The sequence below is a fragment of the Phasianus colchicus genome, chromosome Z (assembly GCF_987193195.1).
Source record: "Phasianus colchicus chromosome Z, bPhaCol1.hap1.1, whole genome shotgun sequence".
NCBI classification, from domain to species: Eukaryota; Metazoa; Chordata; class Aves; order Galliformes; family Phasianidae; genus Phasianus; species Phasianus colchicus.
The window spans coordinates 27,072,299-27,093,139 of NC_143476.1; the positions used below are offsets into that span (position 1 = coordinate 27,072,299).

General features: G+C 37.8%; 1 protein-coding gene across 6 annotated transcripts in view; it reads right to left on the bottom strand.

Annotated features, from left to right (window-relative positions):
• FBN2 (fibrillin 2) overlaps positions 1-20,841 on the bottom strand; it is a 169,152-nt gene that overhangs the window by 66,711 nt on the left and 81,600 nt on the right. For all 6 annotated transcript variants that reach the window (XM_090130816.1, XM_090130814.1, XM_031605304.2 and 3 more), the window contains 3 exons: positions 15,805-15,930; positions 12,329-12,454; positions 2,107-2,226 (listed from right to left, as the gene is read on the bottom strand). In XM_090130816.1, coding sequence (XP_089986942.1) covers positions 2,107-2,226; positions 12,329-12,454; positions 15,805-15,930 — 372 coding nt within the window. The remainder of the gene's footprint in view (positions 1-2,106; positions 2,227-12,328; positions 12,455-15,804; positions 15,931-20,841) is intronic.

Sequence of the window (20,841 nt, forward strand, 5' to 3'; positions counted from 1 at the left end):
ATTTTTGCTGTCATTTGTTTTTTTACTGTGTACAATAGTATGTTTTTTATATGTGTAACAATCTTAAGTTCAAACTTTCATAATCATCATGAAAGAAAGACAAAATATTCTTACAGCATAGCTGTGGTTCTGGTTCTGACAAGAGAGAAAATCTGAAATTAAGGCAAAACTACAAAGGCCTCAGAATTAAACTGATGCTGTTTTACTTTGACCATTTTTAAGAAGAACACAACACATATCCAAACCAGAACAGCATTTCAGTCAAACACATCCTTACTGGAATCGTATCTGATGCGACCGCAATTAGTGCAAATTAAAGTAAACTGACAAAAAAAACAACTTTCCCTACTGTAGAGGTTTAAAACAGCTTACATTTGATGAGTGCAAGTTTTTCACACCAAACACAACCTGTAATCTCAAACCCTTACTCGCCTTCCAGTAATTTACTCTACCCTTCTCCCATCACTACCAATTCCAGTGGAAGTTTTGCCAAGGTAGGAAAACATAAATTGATTCTAACTGTATAAAAATATATTTCTTACATGAGCTGTACTGACACTTCTGTCTTGACATATTCTCACTTGTAGTACAGAAAACTATTCCAGAGAGAATGCTGATCAACAAGAATGATTAACAATTATGCCTACAGAATAAGGTGGCTCCTATCCTTCCCTTTTTATTTGACTATTCAAGTATTTATATTATTTATTTAACATTATTTACAAACACTACTCAGGCTAAATAGTACCACACACACAGCCATCCCAAAGTAAACAACTTGCAAAGTAAAAAAAAAGAACATTGTTATGATTAAGCCCTTAACTTAGAACACCTTTGGATGCCAGAACACAACAAAATTAAAATAAGCACAGTTAAAGTGGTCACGTCAAGATATCAGCACAACATGAAACAGAACAAGCAGAATACTAAACTGTACAGGTCAGAGGTGGTGGCAGTATGCCTAAAAACCTAGGCTAGGAGAAGGCTTAGGTGAAAAGTAATATTCACTTAAATAAACAAATCAAGGCACAGATGGATGCCTTCATTAAATAGAAACTGCAGTCTTCACATTAAATTTCCAATCTTAAGAAAGTCTTGGCACAGCAAGAAAGTTGAATCAAGAACACCAGACAAATCTATCTTAAAATAAAAGAAACATTTAAACTTAGCATCATCTCATTATTAATGACACTCCAATCCAAATTATCCAACATATCCTACAATAACTTCAATTATGTTACACAAATAGCAGCTTTTGAGCAACTGAGGAGTGCCAATGTGTCTAGCCCTTTGAATCTTCTTGGAAAAGCAAGAAAAGAAAAGAGAATGGCTTCCAGAGATAATGTGAATAACATCTTGCAGGCAACTGTTGCTGCTAGCTCTGATAAAATCTGTGCTATGCTCTGCTTTTTTTCAGTGCAAAAGAAAACCTCAAAGGATACGAACAGTATTTATGTTACATTATTTTCCTATACATATATGTCTTGCATAAATACACAAAACAATACCGATGTGTTTGCTCCAGGGACAGGGATCCTGACAAATTTTGATATGGTTTACTCTCCTTTAACAGCTTTCTACAATAGAGGTAAGGTATGAGATTGTGCTGTAAGGCAAACATCACTATTTCTTCATAGGTAGGAAAAGTAATCTTCGCAGTTTATGAAGAATACCATGAATCCTAAAAGTCAGGAGCTTTCACATCACTATTTGAATAGACGTTGCTCCAGTTTTACTTTCTTGTCTCAAATCTAAAGAGGACAAAAAATTGAATGGGCATTTCGGCTTTACAATTTTTCAACTATTAGCCTTATTACCTACAGTTTTACTCATATCTTATCTTTTGTAAGAGTGACAATAATTCTGTAATATCCTTCTGCTTCCATGGAAACAATCGTATTGGTATGGATTTGTTTGGTCTTCCACAATTATACACGCAGTCTACTACAGGGGGAAAATGAGCAAAATATATTAATTTCTTGCTGATTTAATCAATGCTTTGAATGTTTATTTTTGGTTTTGTTTGTTTGTTTTTGATTAATAAGAAAAACAGATAAAAAAACCAACAACAGCAACAACAACAGCAAAACACAAGGGAAGACCCACCGATGCAGATCAGTCCTGTAGAGTCCAGCTTGCTGCCAGGTGAACATTCACAACTGAAAGATCCAAGATTGTTCCTGCAGGCACCATTGACACACGGGCTGCTTTCACATTCATTTATATCTATAATCCAGAAAGTAAATACACTGTTAGGACAGTAATGTGCTTCTGGGAAAAAAATAAATAAAAAATAAGGAGTATCAATGCTGCTGTAGATTGTTTTGCCAAGAAAGTCTGGTATATGTTTTTTTCCTCCTTTCTTTTTTTCTTTGTCTGTCTGTCTTCCTGTCTGTCTTTTTGAAGCATGACATGTAAAAGACGAAGGGACAGACTGTTAGCACTTAAGTATAGGAGTGTATATTTTGAAAGCCTTAATTAAATGACTCTTTTCTACAAAGACAAGCACTTCCAAGAACATCAATTATAAAATTTTCCAGCATAAATTGTAACAGCCTTGTGAGAAATCAGAATTCTTTCATCATGGAAAGCAATGCATCCCTACCCACAACACGCTGTGCACAAACAAAAGTCTTATTGTTTCTGTCATTTATGGCTCCATAAGGCTTTGGAAGAATTAAGAAAACCCTGTCAGAATCAAAATATTCCAATGCTGGCTGCAATTCTCTAGTTCTGGAAAGTATTCAAGAAATAGGAGTTGAAACTTGTGTAGCATAAATCGTACTTTCCTCTATCCCCGAACTCCTTCTATTTATTGCCCGTATGAGTTTTTTAAGCTGGCTCATATAAAAGAATAGGACCCCTGCAGACAGTGTTATTTGCTGGTTTTTGGTTTTTGTTTTTTTTTTTCTAATTAAAAGTGAAATCATTTTTAAGATTAAAACAATGCCAGCAATTTTCTTCAAAGAACAGTTGCAGATGCATATCCACTACTTTTTCTGGAGAAACTCAACCAGTTCAATTTTTTTTTATCTGGGTCTCTAATCAAGTCATACATTGTAATCTCACCACACAGTTTCTCTGGCAGGCCTGAAATAAAACTGCTAGTGCATACTTATGTTTACTAGTATTGTCCAAGGAATAATACCATATTGATACACAAAAAGAGTGTGATGTAAATCAATTATAAATTAACACAGGATGTATTAAGCACCAGTAACGTTAATAGTATCAACAGACTGTAGCACCCTGCTCATCGGTCAGAAATCATGCAAAAGGTACTATTTGCTATTCAGTGTGCCAAGAGGGATCAAGCTGTCATTTCACCAGACCCGAAGGAAGATTCCATGAAGGAATCTTGAGAGACTTACGCGGTTGTAGGAATAGTTTACAACACTCACCAAAGGATATACATGGGAGGAGGGGGAAAGAAACAAAGAGATTGAAAACACTCAGAAATGCTTAGGAAACTGTGTCACTTCCCTCTTCTCATCCAAGCCAAGAACCTAACAAGGGCAAATTTTGACAGTTCTTTTTCTTAATGGAATTACTTACCTACAAACAGTAAAGAGACTTGTCTTTGAATGACAGCAAGTTTTTTTGAGCAGAAAGAGTAAAATCTACTCTCTGTCTTGTGTGTTACCCACCTTACACAGAGGCAGACATGAGATCCAGGTGGCTTTACCACATCAAGGAAGTGTGTTGAAGGACTGTCTATACAGGGCTAACTGCTGTACTAATCCTGAGCTGCTAAGTCCCATGCTACCAATAATGCTGTCCCTCCAGTAATGCATTGCTCCTCCAGAGCTGCCAGTCCCAAACAGGCATCTGACTGATGGCATAGCTTCCACTTTTCTTTGCAGACAGCCTGCTTAGATATTGTTATCTCAGGTTTGATTTTAATAGATCATAGCTCACTCCAGCTTGCCAAAGAGTACAACAACAGTGTAGGCAAGCACGTGGGGCCAGGGCAGGTTTGGCACTGGTCATGTACCAACACAGCACAGAAGTAACCATGTAGATATGCAGAAGCCAGATAGTTTGTACAGAGCAAGTGCTAAGCACCTCTGTATCCCAGCTGGCAATCTGGAAAACGTTTATCTGCTCTGCATCCCTTCCTCTCCCTGTAAATACATTTCACACTTTATTACCTAAAGTTTTACAATCCAGGGTACGTTTCCTGCCTCCCTAGTCTCCCTATCTCTTCCTAGCCAGCAATACCTGGTAGCAGAGAGTAATGTGTGCTGCTTTCACAGAGAAACCAAATATTCCCAAGATTAGAAACAGATCACAACAAGCATAAAGGTCATCTTTAAAGTGCACTATATGTTGAATAGCTCTCAGTACAGGGGGAGAAAGGAAGGGAAAGTGGACTATACAGAAGATACACATAGTTGCTCCCAGTCAAAAGCATCAACACGTCACCATCACTTGCATTGCAAGAACAAAGGGATATCCAGTGAAGCTAGCTGGTAGCCAAACAACTAAAGAAACAATTATTTACACAGTGTGTTGAGAAATTGGAAAACCTCTCCCTGAGATGTTGAATCAACATCATCAACATCAACCTGGACAACTTATTGAAGAGAAATCCATAGACATTTATTAATGGAAAGATCCTACTTTGCAATCACAGCAGTTCAGACAGTATTTCTGGAAAGTAATGCTGCGTACTTGCTCTATTTTAGTTAGCACTGGGTCAGAGGGATCTTTGATCAATCTCTGCATTTATATTTCTGCTTTTATGCAGGTGTGGTTATCTGTCTAGGTCAGTGCTCTTCCCTGTTCACCTAAGGCGGAAACTTCAGAGAAGTTACCATAATGGAAATTTTGGGGCTTTTGCACACAAAGAATATAGTATATCTCCACTGAATACATGCAAAATTGGACTTCCAACTTAGCCAAATCTGAGCACAATTTCAGAGTAAGGGGGGAGAAAAACAGCTGAAGAACTACAAGCTGCAGTAGCATAGAGGAACAATCGTTTTTTAAAGAAGAGGTCACAATATTTACATGTTTCTCAATACAAAGATCAACATTTTCTTACTAGCTAATCATTCTTGGAAATAGAGTGTTTTGTCTGATATTTTTTAAAGGTAAATTAGAAGTCTGAGTCAGAGACCCAGCAAGGAAAATTGTAGGTAAAATGCTTGAAGTCTGCCTAAAAACGTTACAGATGAAAGCAAGAGATTTTCATAAAAATGTCACATGATTTTCACAGTTGTCAGCCCCACCACACACACACCTGCACATACAGCACCAGTGTGTAAGACAACACACTATACTGAGCAGAAAGTACTGCTAGTATCTAAGACACTACTTTAATAATATTCAGAATATAAAAAACACATAAAACTTACGATAATTCACATTTATAAATTTAAAATGTATCAGGTTATTATACATATCTTTAATTCTCCGTGAGAATTTAAAATTTACGTTTATAATCAATTCTTTTTCTAGGAAAATACATGTCTGCTTTTAGTTTTCACATTTAACAAGAAACTCAAATCTACGAAAAAATGGCTGAGAACCATACATGAAAGTCAGCATCCCCAAAACTGAAAGATACAAGAATAAGTGAAGATGGAGAGGAGAAAACCACCTATGGGTTTATGGGTTATGTTCTTTACTCTCTGGTAAAAGACAAAGAAAAGGAATCAAACTGAGGAGCCAGCTGATCAAAAATGTAGAGGAATAGAAAGATCTACACCTGTCTACTGTCAGTGCCAGCCAGTCCCTGATGCTTCAGATAAACGTTCACTTTCCTGTCTCTGGGCTGAAAATGGCAAAAGCACATAACCAAGATCAGGTGTGAGAGACTTTGTCTCACAGAGTCATGCTTTTTCTTATTTTACTTTGCCCTGATGCAGACGAAGGAATACTCATCCCATGCCATTTCTCTCCACAGGTTAGAAATACGGAGAACAGATTTCAATGAGGATGAGGTTATGCATTGAGGAGGCATTAACTTCTAGCTGTTTCCAAATGATCTTATGACTGTGCTTCGGGCCCCCAAACTTGAAAAATTTGTTTGTTACGTTCTGCATGTGATATGCTTCAGCTCCATGTTAGCAAAAATCAACCAACGAAATGGAACAGAAAGAAACAAAAATCAAACCAACTCGCCAAAACCCAGTGCTTTTGAGTACTCAGAGGCTTATAAATTTCCCCACTTCTCAAAGCCACCATTCAAAAAAAAAAAGAAAAATTGAAGGGTGAACATATTTCACCAATAATGCTCTGATTAATCAGGACAAAGAAGTATCATAAGCACAGTGCAAACAAACTCCCAAGATTGTTTCCATAAACCTTCTTTTAACAACACTAAGTGGCATTTTAAAAAAAAAAGCAAGAAAAATATTTGATTTTAAGCACTGTTTTATATTTTAAAATAAAAAACAAATGTATGAAAATATTTACTTTAAAAAAAAAAAAAAAAAGGATTTTTTGCTTAAGAAGAACGAGTGTACACTGTAAATGTCACAGAAACAAAAATTGAAACAGTTTGCTGTACATTCCTGGAAATAAACTTCAAAGCACATCTGGTTTACGTTTAACTAGTTATGTCACTGGAAACACAATCTAAACCACAGAGCTTGATGTAAAAATCTCTACTTTCACAGACTCTGAAGACTCAAACAACCCCTATACTCTCTGCAACAAATTGATAAAAATTTTCAATTCAACTATAACTGAAAACAGTAAGTGGCTTTGTTGTTTTATCGCAGTTACTGATGACAGTTATATTAATTAAAAATATATTGGTGAGTAGTAAGCACCAGAGCATTTTCAGAGCGCAACATAAAGCTTCTGTCTTTTTTCTACAGCTAGTGAACCTGTAACTCCAAACTGGATGACTAAATGCCCATCTGAAAGCAGAATTTAGATAAAAAAAGAGATGAATATATTCCTTAAATTGCCAACCCACTCAACTTTAGAATAATTTAACAGGTTTCATAGATAGTTTTATGCCAAACCACTCCTGGATCTTTTTTTGTCTGATCAGTTAAATCTAAACTTCAGTTTAACTTCTTTCAATTCCATCTTATCCAAGATGGTGATGATAAATTCTTCACAGTCTGTGTAAGCAATTTCATGTATATAAATGTACTGAAAGAAACTGAATATCCTTCCAAATCTGCCACACAGACAATAAAGAATTACAAGTATTTTAGAGTTGATACACTAAAATAATTGTTCAAAAAGAAAATATTCTTACAAATCTGAAGTTTTGGCTAAGGGTTGGTTCTTTGGTTTTGTCTTTTTGTTTTTTAAATGAGATTTTTTTTTTTACATTAATAAAATATTCTATTATTTTAAATATTACTGTTGCATTTGTGCCCAACCATGCAGTCATTTCTCAGACTTCAGCAGATATATAGGATTACAAAAAAGAACAAAGGGAAACAACAACTGTTATTTCATGAAGGAAATATACTCATTACAAGTACTCAAAAATATACAGCAAACATTTCCAGGTAAAAAAAGAAAACAAGTGATTAAGTGCATTAATTCATCTATCTCCAAACCCAGCAAATAATAAATGCACAAAACAGAAACCTGAACAGCTGTACTTAATGATTCTGAATGATCAACTCAGTCATTCTTCTTACAAAGCAGAATAGACTTTAATTTACCTATCAACCTCCTAATAAGGTATTTGCATTTTCTATCTTCAGGTTGACTTGAATTATGAAATGCTTCAGTACCTACATTACTAGTTGACTGTCACCAAGTACTGTATTGTGTTATTCTGAACATATGACATGAGTTCCCTGTTCCTATTTTTAGACGTGATCCCTAAACAGTTAATTTGGGAATTGCACATATATCCTTTGGATAAAAACTAAAAGAAGTCTCATATTCCTTAAAAAAGTGATCTAAGTTACTATTTAGAGATATCTGCCATCTATATTTCTACTAGAATCCTGTCTTCATAAAACTTGCTTTAAACTCTGTCTAATCTTATATGTAACCTGTTTAGATGCTATGATTTTGCAGTCAAAATCTGCTGGCAATGCTATCTGAACAACTTGCCTGCTCCTCAATGAACCGGACAAAATGTCCAGCATACAAGTAGTCAAAGGCACAATGCCATGGGTGAACAACTAATTTGCTGACGACCCAGGCTCAAAGGGTATGGTAAATGTGGTTACGTCAGATTGGCAGCCAGACAATAGTGGGGTTTCATGGGACTCCTTCAGGCGGCAGTTCTCCTAAGCATTGTCATCAATGACTTGAATGCAGGACTTGAAGATAAACTACACATGTTCACTGATGACACTAAATTGGGATGAGCTCTTTACTCCCTCAAGAGTAGAGAGACCTTGCGAAAAAACTGTGACAAATTAAAGGGCACAAAGTTAAACAATAGCAACTGACAAAGTCTGACAGATTCTACTCCTGTGACAGGTTAATTCTAGCTATACACGCAGACCTAGGGACAAGAGTTGGAGAGCAGCCTGAAGAAAGGGATCAGGGTGTTCTGGCTGAACATGAGCAGTGTAACTTGGAGCCTAAAGGGCCAACCGTACCCTGGGAGCAGAGGGCAGCACTGATCTCTGCTCTGTGTGACAGTGACAGAGCCTGAGGGAACGGCATGGAGCTGTGTCAGGGGAGGAGCAGCTGCGGGTCAGGGACAGAGGGCAGTGGCAATGGAACAGGATGCTGGTGTTCAAGGAGTGTTTGGACATTGCTCTCAGACACAGAGTTGGGTGGTGCTGTATGGAGCTGGAGTGGGACCTGATGGTCCTTGTGTGTCCCTTCCAACTCAGGATAATCTATGATTCTATGATTTTATGAACTGTGAAAATTTATGATCCCCAAAACCTGTGCTAGCAGAAGATCTAACAGAGGAATGGTGATGCCCATGTCATGAGGATGCCCAGAAGACAGTAAAGATCACTTTTTCCCTGTAGATGTTGTGGCCCAGTGCAATCATGTTTCTGCACACTTTTTTGTTCAAAACCTTAGCCTTTTATTAATATTTCTGATACCATTACTATTCCTATTGCTGTTAAAATACATATTTACATTTTACATTTGAAAATCTGGATATACTACTACTTCAATAATTAAGCTATTTTTATTCTGGTATCTCACTGGTCTATCTTTTGCTCAGTGTTATGCTTTGAAGTCGTTGGATTTTCCATTCTGATAATTAAAAGCACATGGAAAGCAATTTTCACTGCTAGAAATGTTTTTAGGCATGGAAACACAACATAAAGACAGACTCTGAAGACAATATCTCATACAAACACTGTGGATAGATACGAGGCATTAAGACAATTTAGCACAGTGTGCTATAAATCCATGGGAGCATGATAAAAGAAAACGCCTAACCTGAGCAAGTGCTGCTAATTTGTAACATATAAGAAGAGAAGAAATTTTAACTCTTAAAAGTGGCCTTTGAAACACACATGTACTGAAATATAAAGAAACATAATTCCTTTTGAATAGAAGGGGTGAAGAGGTGAAAGATTTGATACCGTCAGAATTTAAACCATTTCATGAGATGTTTTGAGTGTAAACACATGTTCACTTTCTGAACAGTTGGAGACATTCAAAACGCTATTGCCCCCATGCTGCTTGCTTCCACTGCTCTAAAGAAAACTGGCAAAGGGCACATGAGCCTTCCTCACTGCTGCAGTGTTAAGTTAGCCCATTCAGCATATGCTGCGAATGAAATGTTTTAAGTTAACCTGACTGATCTTACACAGCAAGAACATTTTAAAGAGTGCTTCCACTTTCCATTCTGTATGTTTGCTTAGCTGTATGGAAGTAACTCGTGGCTGATCAGTAATAACAAGCAGCTGAGGACAATAATGTCTTCCATTACTCCAGGCAAATTTAGAAGGTGATACTGGTTTATACAATATGTATTCCAGAAGGATTGTACCTTCATCATCACTCACTCAATGTACAATTAATTATTATAAAAACTTTCTAATCGTAATAATATTATGCAAAAAATAATATATATTTTATAATATAAAATAATATAAAGCAAAAAATCCAGTAATATAATACTGCTCCGAATATTAATTAAAAATGAGACAAAAGCCAATATTTTCATTTCAACTCCCTTACTGCACAGCTTTGCTTAAAACTAATAATAACTAAATAACTAATAACAACAACTAATAAATAACTAAAATTTCTTAGTAAAATTTGCTTGTCTTTACTAGAAAGACCAGTCTTCAAGAATCCCACTTCCCACAAATCAAGGGGAAATGTTGGAGCACAGAAGATGTAACCTTCTGGACCGGTATCACTCCAGGGAACAAATGGACATTTTGGTAAGCAAAATGGACATTCATTTAGACTATTTGTCCAGATAGGATGCACTTGCAAGCAATGAGGGTACACTGGCAAACGTTGTTGTGAGGATACTTCATATAATCTTTGCTTGGTCATAGACATGGGGGAAGTGCCTAAAACTGGAGGAAAGCAAATGTCACTCATATATTTAAGAAGGGCAAGAAGGAGGACCTGGAAAAACTACAAGTCACTCAGCCTCACCTTGATCCCTGAAAAGCTGATGGAGCAGCTATGCCAGGCATATGAATGAGTTGAAAATCATTAAGAGTAGTCAGCATGGATTCAACAAAGGGAAATCATGCTTGACCAACCCTGTAAGCTTCACTAATTAAATCACTAGTATGATGGATATGAGTGATACTGTCTACCTGGACTTCAGTAAGGCCTTTGACACTGCCACCATAAGATCCTCATGGAGAAGGTTTTCAGGTATGTAGTCTGGATGAACATACAGTGAGGTGGACTGAAAAGTGTCAAGAATTGGCAAACCCAGAGGGTGGTGATCAGTAAACCAAAGCCTAGTTGGAGGCCAGTAACTTGTAGTATGCCCTGGGGATTGATACTGGGTCCATTCTTATTCGGTAACAATGATTTGGTAATTAACGATTTGGATGTTGAAGGAGTCTATACTCTCAAACAGGTCTGCAGATGCCACAAACTAAAAGGAGTAACTGATAAATCAGAGACTCATGCTGCTATCCAGAGGAACTTTTACAAGCTGGAGAAATTGGCTGGCAGGAAACCCATGAAGTTCAATGAGAAGTTCAAAGCCCTCAGTAAGGCTTTGAAACTGGGGAGGAACAGACCCAGGCACCAGTACATGATGGGGGCAACTTAGCTGAAAAGCAGCTTTGCAAAAAATGCCCTGTAGGTCCTAGCAGACACCAAGTTGAACAAGACCCAGCAATGTGCCCTTCCTGCTAAGAAAGCTAATGGCATTTGTGACTACATTAAACAATGCACTGCCAACAGAGAGAGGCAATTATCCATCCTTTCTACCCAACACTGCTGCATTCACACCTGGAAGGCTGTGTCCAGGTCTGGGCCCCCCTGTAGATGAGAGACATGGGTATACTGAAGAGAGTCTAAGCTCCAACAAGATGATGAAGGAACTGGAGCACATCTCCTGTGAGGAAAGGCTGAGAGAGCTGGGACAGTTTAGCCTGAAGATGAGAAGGTTCAGGATGTTATCAATGTATACATTCAAAAGGAGGGTTCAAAGTGGTGACTGGTGACTGAGTACTAGAACATTTCCCAAAGCTGTCGTTGAATCTCCTTCCTTGGAGATGTTTCAAAGCCATCTAGACATGGCAAAGGGCAACTTGCTCTGAAGAGCCCTGCTTGAATCAGGAGGTTGGACAACATGACCTCCATCAGCAGTTCCTTGCAGTCACAATAATTTTGTGATCCTGTGTTCAGTTTCTGCAGTGTGACACTTTCATTGCTCTAGCATTGTCCATCAGTATGAAAACAAAAGCAATTTTGACTATAAGGTATGAATTTTGAGGAAAACAAAAGACAATTTTTTATCACCAGGCAGTAACATCCAGTCCCAGGAACTCAAACATCACATGCATATCAGAATGTGATCTACAATTAAAAATCACCATAGACTGATGGGAAAAAATGAAGAGTCTCTTGTGATCAAAACATGCAGTTTTCCTTGAATTGTAAACTTTATACCATAAACTTTAAATTGTATGATGAAAGGCAAGTATACATTTGCTTCTATTTAATCTTCCACATATATTGTCTAAAGAAAGGAAAACATTTTCATACAATAATGAACTGATTACTTTCATAGAAATTCACTGACAAGACCCAACACATTAAAAGTACTGTAGAAAAATTATAAGAGGAATGCTTTATGCCATACCTTAGTACTCTCTTGTTCTCTTGCTCGTCTCCAGTATGAATGGTTTTTAATCTGTTAGCTTTAATGCTATGTAAGCAATAAAAGCAAATAAAATAAAACAATAAAATTAACAATTTGTAGATTTCTCACCTTCACACGTGTCTGTCTCAGTGCTGAACACATAGCCCTTTGGACAAGTGCAGCTATAACTTCCAGGAGTGTTTCGACAGAGGCCATTATCACACAGCAGCCCATTCACTGAACATTCATCAATGTCTGTAACAGATGAGTTAATATCAGTAAGATCAAATGCCACAAGATGCCTTCGTCTCTCTAACAAGCCCCTGTTGCATTCTACTGCAACAATTAGGTTACCAGATGTGCTGTTTCCTACAATGACTATGCAATGAAAAATGCCAATCCTTTTTTTCAAAAATCTAAACCATTTTCAGATTCTTTTTTACTGAAGTTTTAAAGGTTTTCAATAGCAGTCTTTAAAAACAATTGATGGGTAGTCTTAAAACAATATTCCCATTCTCCTGGAATGACCTTAATAATCTAATTGTATGACTATATCATCTTCAAAGGACCTTTATCAGCTGTCTTTTTTTTTTTTTTTCAAGATGCATAAGTAAAAGCATGTTAGACTACAATTCTAATCCTCTTTTTTAGTAAAAAAAAATGGATTTCGTAATCCATTAAATTAATATGTGTTTAAATATAAATTGAATTGTTCATGTATGGTAGACATCTTAGACTATATATACATACGGTTAGAGCAGGTGTGTATCATGTATCAGGAAATAAAAGCTATGATTAAGACTAGGATAGGAAGCATACTGAATAAGAAAAACCCATCAATTAACATCAGAACCTGAGCCCCCCTTAAATTAAACATAGCTATAAAAAATCAATCAAACTTCATGTCCAAATTATTTCTAAAATGTAAAAAATCGTAATTTTAAATGACTTTCCATTAATTCCCAACACATTTCACAAACACTTAAGTTTACAAAAGGATAAACTGTGATAAGTCTGATGTTTTCTCCAGTTGCATTTCCTAAAGTTAAAATTGCAGCTGATTAACTCACTTTTTTAGAGAATTTAAGTTTAAAATAAAGGAGAAAAAGAAGAAAGCATGATAAATACAATCTCAAGGATCTTAATTTCCCAACAACATCATATTTTGCAACTCATGCCTACAAATTCCATTAAACTTCAGGCAATGGAGCCTTAATTTCCCCAAATAATACATACAAAATTTAAGTTTTGCAGCTGCAAGGAAGCTCCTCAACTTACTGATCCTTAATCTGCCTCATATAATTTCAACTAATTAGAAGAGGATGGACTTGGAATTGAAGTTTTCCAAGGGAGCAGACTTTAATTTTGAACTTGTTGTCATATGTGCTTTAACTTAAACTATCAGTGTTACAAAAGTATTATTTCTTAGGGTCTTGTAGTTAAACTTCAGATGCGGACTTCCATCTGTTGTAACATGCAGTGTAAAAACACAGAATAATGTGGCTCCTGATTATTTTAATTTCTCAGCGTATCTTAATTTGTATAATTAACTAAAACATTTCAACTTTTAATTTGAGTATTCGTAAATTATTTTGTGCAAAAATTCTCACATCTACGAATAAAAGCATCCCCACAGTGAGCATGCTGCATTTTTACTCATATAATTAATAAGATATATTCCTATACCAGCAGTCACAGAATCCCAAGTGTAACTAAATAAATAACACTTCTTTCCCTGAAATCAATTTCTAAAAAGAATATTATAGGAATTATTATAAGAATTAAGAATTAAGAATTTTAAGAATGGGAAGTATTGTGAAGTATTGTATTTCCTGTCAAAAGGTTATATTTAGGGCCTTCAGAAAGTAACTAGCTGCAAAATTTCTTAAATCAAGGAAATGAAAAGAAGCACTTTCACTACTTCATGTTCCTAGGTAGGAATGTTCAATATTAAAATGATTCCACACTTAATAGTTCAGGTTATCTCCACCAAAAATGCTGCAGTTTTGTTGTCCACAAATACCAATGACAGATCAATGAACTTTAAGTGTCAAGAACAGTAATTCCTCCAAATAAATCTATCATGTGGTAGGATGAGATTTAAGACTTTCCAATGATTTCAGGAACATTTCCATTAGTTTTTAATAAAAACTTAAGTTTTGTGTGAAAAACTGCAGGGCTATAATAGGACTATAAGCCCTATTACTACACAATGTACTTGTAGTATACATTTTTTTTATTATAAGAATTCCCCAAATAAATAAAAAAAAAACCCACATGATCATATAGAAACATGAAGAGTATTAATTATCCAGACTCTGAAATGTGTAATGCTAGGCCTTTTCTGGTGGGTACTGCCAAACACAGAAAATGTGCCTAGATATTGCAACTCTATAATCTAAACCAAACTACCAAAAAAACTGACAAGTGAATGTCTCTTAATTAAAAAATCTCACTTCTGTGATTCTGGTGGTGACCTAAAATAATATGAGGACTGCTCCAAAAGTAATGCCTCCTCCTTTATTATGTTGGCCCTCAACATCAAAGGCAGATGTTGGTACTATGGCAGTAGGGATTGAACCTTCCCAACAATGTTGTTGCTGTGCAACAGTTGGCAGCAGAGGGGTTGTCTGACTGAACAGTGCCTGACATGGAAGTGTGGATGAAGGGAAAGTGTGACACTGAATTCCTCTGCATGGGAAAAAATGGCACCTCACTCTCACAGTGAGGCAGTGGGTGGTGCGTTTCACCAGTACTAACAGTGAAAATGGGATACCTCTGCTTGTGCAGATTTTCACGAGTGTGGCATGCAGTCTTTTGATCCTCACTGGCAAAAATGCATAGGTAATGGTGGTGAAAACAGCATTCTGTAGGTGAGAATTTCCTCTATCAAATAGTATTGCTTTCTTCATATCTGTTGTAGTCTCCGTGGAAATACACAAGAAGCATTACACTCAAGGCAACCAATATATTTTGAAAAACTAGTGTTAGATTTGGGCCTACTATCCAGTTATGACTCGGTAAATTGCAGGAATGGTTTATTTTTCTCGCCTGAAAGCTTTCACAAGTTAGAGTACTCAGCATGCATCAATTAATCCTACTGTACTTATGTAACCCAGGGATATCACAAATTACTGCACAGATTGTGCTCACAGACCACCAGGTACTGTTCATTTTGGTAATGGTAGCCATCTGTTACATTTTATTATGCAAAACCATGACTATCAGTTCTTGGCAACTTATCATCCAGTCTTGAAAGTGTCACATTTTAGATGCTCTTGCACAACAGAATATAACACAAACTGATCCACGCTTTCGAGAATAACAAATCCAAACCTGCAATGATATCTCATGCCTACACGTCCCAAACAGTATTTAACAACAAAAAAAAAAATCATGAAACACCTCTGCCAAATAACAGAAAAAGACACTGTAAAAATACTGGCTATGGAGTTACCAGGGAAGGTTGGATCAATAGAAATTTTTTGTTTTTACTACAGCTATAAGAACATATGTCTCCCTTGCAACCCATGTTCTATCAATTCAAATTATCATCAATGTGGTGATGAATTATTCAATATTTATAACAAAATAGAGCAACTTACCCACACAGTTCCTTCCAGAAGGATCAGGCTCATAGCCACTGTTACAGTTACAACGATAGCTGCCACGTAGGTTTTCACAAATTCCATTTGAGCAAATGTCAGGATCCAATGCACACTCATTAATATCTGCATTAACAGAAGATAAGACATTGGAAAGTATGAAAAATCTGACCAAGTGATGCGGACAGAATCAAATCTGACTCACTGGAGATTGGGGCTGCTATTTAGAGCAAGGGTGCAGCCAGGAGGGTAAAGGAAACAATTATTCCTCTCTATTTGGCACAGATGACACCAAATCTATGTCAAATAATGTGTTCAGTTTTGGGCCTCTCAATCCAAGAAAGATACCAGCAGACTGGGGCGAATAACTCAAAGTGTTGCAAAGATTGTTAGAGGGGTGAAGCATATGATACATGAAAAGAGGCTGAATTAATTAGGTTTCTTTAGCGAGCAAGATGATGGTGACAGGGAGATATGATAGCAGTTCTCTCATAATTAAGATGGTTCCTGCATGATGAATGCCCTACATTCCTACACCTCTAGGTGGGGACCAGGGCAGTAAATCCCCCCCCCCCATTGTAAGGGCAGAGCAAGTCCAAGACTGCCTCATGAGACTGAATGCGTATAAGTCCGTGGGGCCGGATGGCGTGCATCTCAGGGTTCTGAAGGAGCTGGCTGAGGTGGTTGCCAAAACTCTCCATCATATTTGAAAAGTTGTGGCTGTCAGGTGAGGTCCCAGATGACTGGAGGAAGGGTCAGATCACTCCCATTTACAAGAAAGGGAGCAAGGAGGACCCAGGAACTCCAGGCCAGTAAATCTCATCTCTGTACCTGGGAAGATCATGGAACAGATCCTCCTGGACAACGTGCTTCATCACATGAGGAATGAGCATGTGATCCGAGATAGCCAGTACAGCTTTACCAGGGGAAGGTCATGCTTAACTAGTCTGGTTGGCCTCCTATGATGGAGTGGTGGCATTGGTGGACAAAGGAAGGGCAACCAATGTCATTTACCTGGGCTTCAGCAAGGCCTTTGACACGGTCCCCCACCACATCCTTATCTCCAAATTGGAGGGATGTGGATTTGATGGGTGGACCACTAGATGAATAAGAAATTGGTTGAAAGGCTGCAGACAGAGGGTGGTAATTAATAGTTCTATGTCCATGTGGAGGCTGGTAATGAGCAGCTCCCCCAGGGGTCTGTCTTGGGACTGGTGCTCTTTAACATTTTCATCAGTGATATCAATGACGGAATTGACTGCACCCTCAGCAAGTTTGCTGACAACATCAAGCTGACTGCTGCAGTTGACATGGTGGAAGGAAGGGATGCCATTCAGAGGGATCTCAACAGACTTGAAAGGTGGGCCCTAATGGGGTTCAACACAGCAAAGTGCAAGGTTTTGCATTTGGACCAAAGCAATCCCAGACATTTATACAGACTGGAAGGAGCAATCCTTCAGAGCAGCCCTGTGGAGAATGACCTGGGGGTCCTGATAGATGAGAAACTGAACATGAGCCAGCAGTATGCTCTTGCAGTTCAGAAAGCAAATGGTATCCTGGGCTCCATCAGAAGAGGGCTGGCCAGCAGAGACAGGGAGGTGATTGTCCTCCTCTTCTCTGCCCCTGTGAGGCCCCATCCGGAGTACTGTGTCCAGGTCTGGAGCTCCCAGCACAAGAAAGACAGGGAACTGTTGGAGACAGTCCAGAGGAGGGCCACAAAGATGATCAGGGGACTGGAGCACCTCCCCTATGAGGACAGGCTGAGGGAGCTGGGCTTGTTCAGCCTGGAGAAAAGAAGGCCGCAGGGTGACCTCATTGCAGCCTTTCAGTACCTAAAGGGAGCCTATAAACAGGAGGGGAGTCAACTCTTTGAAAGGGTAGATAATGGCAGGACAAGGGGAAAGGGTTTTAAGTTGAGGAAGGGAAGATTTAGGTTGGATGTCAGGGGAAAGTTCATTACTATGAGAGTGGTGAGGTGCTGGAACAGGCTGCCCAGAGAGGTTGCGGATGTCCTGACCCTAGAGGTGTTCAAGGCCAGATTGGATGGGGCCCTGGGCAGCCTGGTCTAGTATTAAATGGGGAGGTTGATAGTTATGATGGGGGGGTTGGAGATTCATGATCCTTAAGGTCCCTTCCAACCTGGGCCATTCTGTGATTCTGTCCCAGAGAAGATGGAGCAAATCTCTTCTTCGAGTTATACAATAAAAGGGCAAGAGACAACCGTTAAAAGTTACACCTGGGGAAATTTAAACTGAATGCTAGGGAAAGAATTCTTCCCCACAAGACTGGTTAAGCGCTAGAGTAAGCTGCTCAGAGAAACTGTGGGAATTCCATCCTTGGAGATCTTCCAAAAACAATAAGGCAACTTTGAAATTAGCCCTGCTCTAAGCAGAACGCTAAAATGGATGACCTGCAGACATGCTTTCCACCCTAAATCAATAGAATGACTACATGTTTGTAAGAACACCTTGATGCAAAATACCAAACCTGTGCACTCAATGCCTGTGGTTTGAGGATATAGGTAAGAAGATATAATTTATTAGGTGACATAAATACATTTCCTAATACAGAACTAATGCATACATCAATACCACAGCATATTCAGGCTTATAGAAATCACAGTATTTATTGAAATTTTGAAATTTCTCTTGGATGGACAGAATAGGATGATGAATGAGATATATTCCCTAAATTCACAGTCCCATATAGAATTTCTGCTATAGTTGGAAAATTCCAGAATATTTATATGAACTATAAGAGTAGGAACAGGCTATTTTTAATATATTTTTTTTACCTCTGAGGAAAAGAGGGGTTTTCAATACTAAGTTATTTCTTCCCATACGTTAAGCCCATTACTTGAATAGTACCCTTTCCAAACACTGGAAAGAACAGTAGGGATGCTGATCTAACTGTGACTTCATAAAAATATTGCTTTATATTTGTACAGTTCATTTTTTTATAAAGGACATTTCCTTTCGAAACATAGTGCAGTTTAGATCAGGATATTCCCCATAATTTACATATACTCTGAGATGTATTTGGAAAATACTGTTAGGGAGACAAGAAGGCTCCAGAGAGACTGATAGCAGCCTTTCAGTATTTAAAGAAAGGCAATCAAAAAAAGGGGACAGACACTTTAGCAGGGGCTGCTGTGATAGGACCAGGGGAGATGGCTTAAAACTAAAAGAGGGGAGAGTTAGTCTGAGTGTAAGGAAAAGGTAGTAAGACACTGGAACAGGTTGCCCAGAGATGTGGTGGATGCCGCATCCCTGAAGACATTCAAGGCCAGGCTGGACAGGGCTCTAAGCAACGTGACTGAGCTGTAGGTGCCCCTTTTCATTGCAAGAGAGTTGAGCTACATTACCTTTAAAGGTCTCTTCCAACTCAAACAATTCTATGATTCTAAAAGTTATGCTAAGCCTGGATTAAACTCAAAGATCTGAGATATCTGAATATTTCTTAAGAAAGTATAAAGTAGTATAATATTTCACCTTTATGTTTCCTTCAAAGCAGAAAGTTTTCTGTATTTTACTGGCCTCGTTTATATCTTGCAGGAAAATCACATTTCATGATTCTGTTTTTCCTTATGAAGTTAATAATAGAATCATAGAATATCCTGAGTTGGATGTGACTCAGAAGGATCATAGTGTCCAACTCCTCAAAGTTAATGCTTTTAGAAGGTCCGGTCCCTCCCTTTACTTTTTATGTTGAACCAGACAGTAAAATCTTTGCCCTCATCAGTGCATCCAGATTCCTCTCACAGGAAGATTTAAAGGTTTGGGGCTTGTTAACCACAAGCTGAATGCAAGCAGGTGATGGATAGCAGCTTAATTAACAAGCTATGAATCAACTGCAAGTCATTCTATACGCCAAGACCTTCACTGGTAAAATATATTCCTATTCACTCTAGATAAGGATTCTCATTGCTTCTGATGAGGAAAACAATAGAAATTAGCAACCAGATGTAGGATCAGTACTCCTCTCCTTCAGGACATAAAACCAGCAAACAGTCTCCCATGGCATAAATAGCAGTAGGAATAGCATCAAGAAAACTGTCTATGAGCTCACGTGCAAGATGTGCAAAAATACTAGTTAGAGATCATGGTATTTAGCTTGCAGTTGATGGAAAGCTTAACTAGTTTTACATTTTTAGTGAGAAATTTCATTTTCCATGTATCCCAAAGAATGTAAAGCCTCCTACAAGCAAATCCTAACAGTAAGGAAGTATTTGTACAAAATCATGATGCACTGCTGTTATTTCTTTGTGAGATATACAAACTACATATTTCACATTGCTTCTAAGTTCGGCAAGACATTAAGGAATGAGTTCAAAAAGCAAAGATAAAATTATGCACATGTAATTACAGTACTGAACCCTTCTAATACAGTGCTTTTTTTTTTTAAGTTATGTGACTGTTACTAGGTATAATGTTCCATGGGTCTCATTCTGTTCCTGCTGAACTGAGTAAGAGCTTTAATGCTGAAGAGGATAAAAGTTATACAAATTAAATGCTTGGAAATATTACATGTATAGTATCTGGCTGCAAATTTATTAACTCATCGGGGAACCACCTAGCAATAAAACCACAGAATTGTGTTTCACCACCCTTTCTTCTACCTGTCCTATTTAACTGGAAGGTAAAGCACATCTTGCCCTTCCTTCAGGTTTGGCTCAACTGTTTGTAAAAGTCCCCTCTCTGATAGAAAAAGGAGCTAGAACCTTGCAAATTCCAGCAACAAATACAATCTCTCACTTTCAGGAACTACATAGGAGGACCTTTCTTAGTAAGCTTCCTTCCAAGTACCTCATCTGAGAAATTATTTCTGGTTCTGGAGTGAAGAACTGCTCTGCTATTATTCTAAATGATAGAAAATCAGCTAAAAACGCAAGTGATTCCTCTCATTACCCAAATCAGACAAACCTGTCTTGTATCCTAAAACTCACATACTGTCAGAATTTAAAATGGACAGGACTGTTTTCTTCTTGCTGGATTAAGATAACATCTATGCTTGTAGGGAACTAATTTTGGCCTTTCC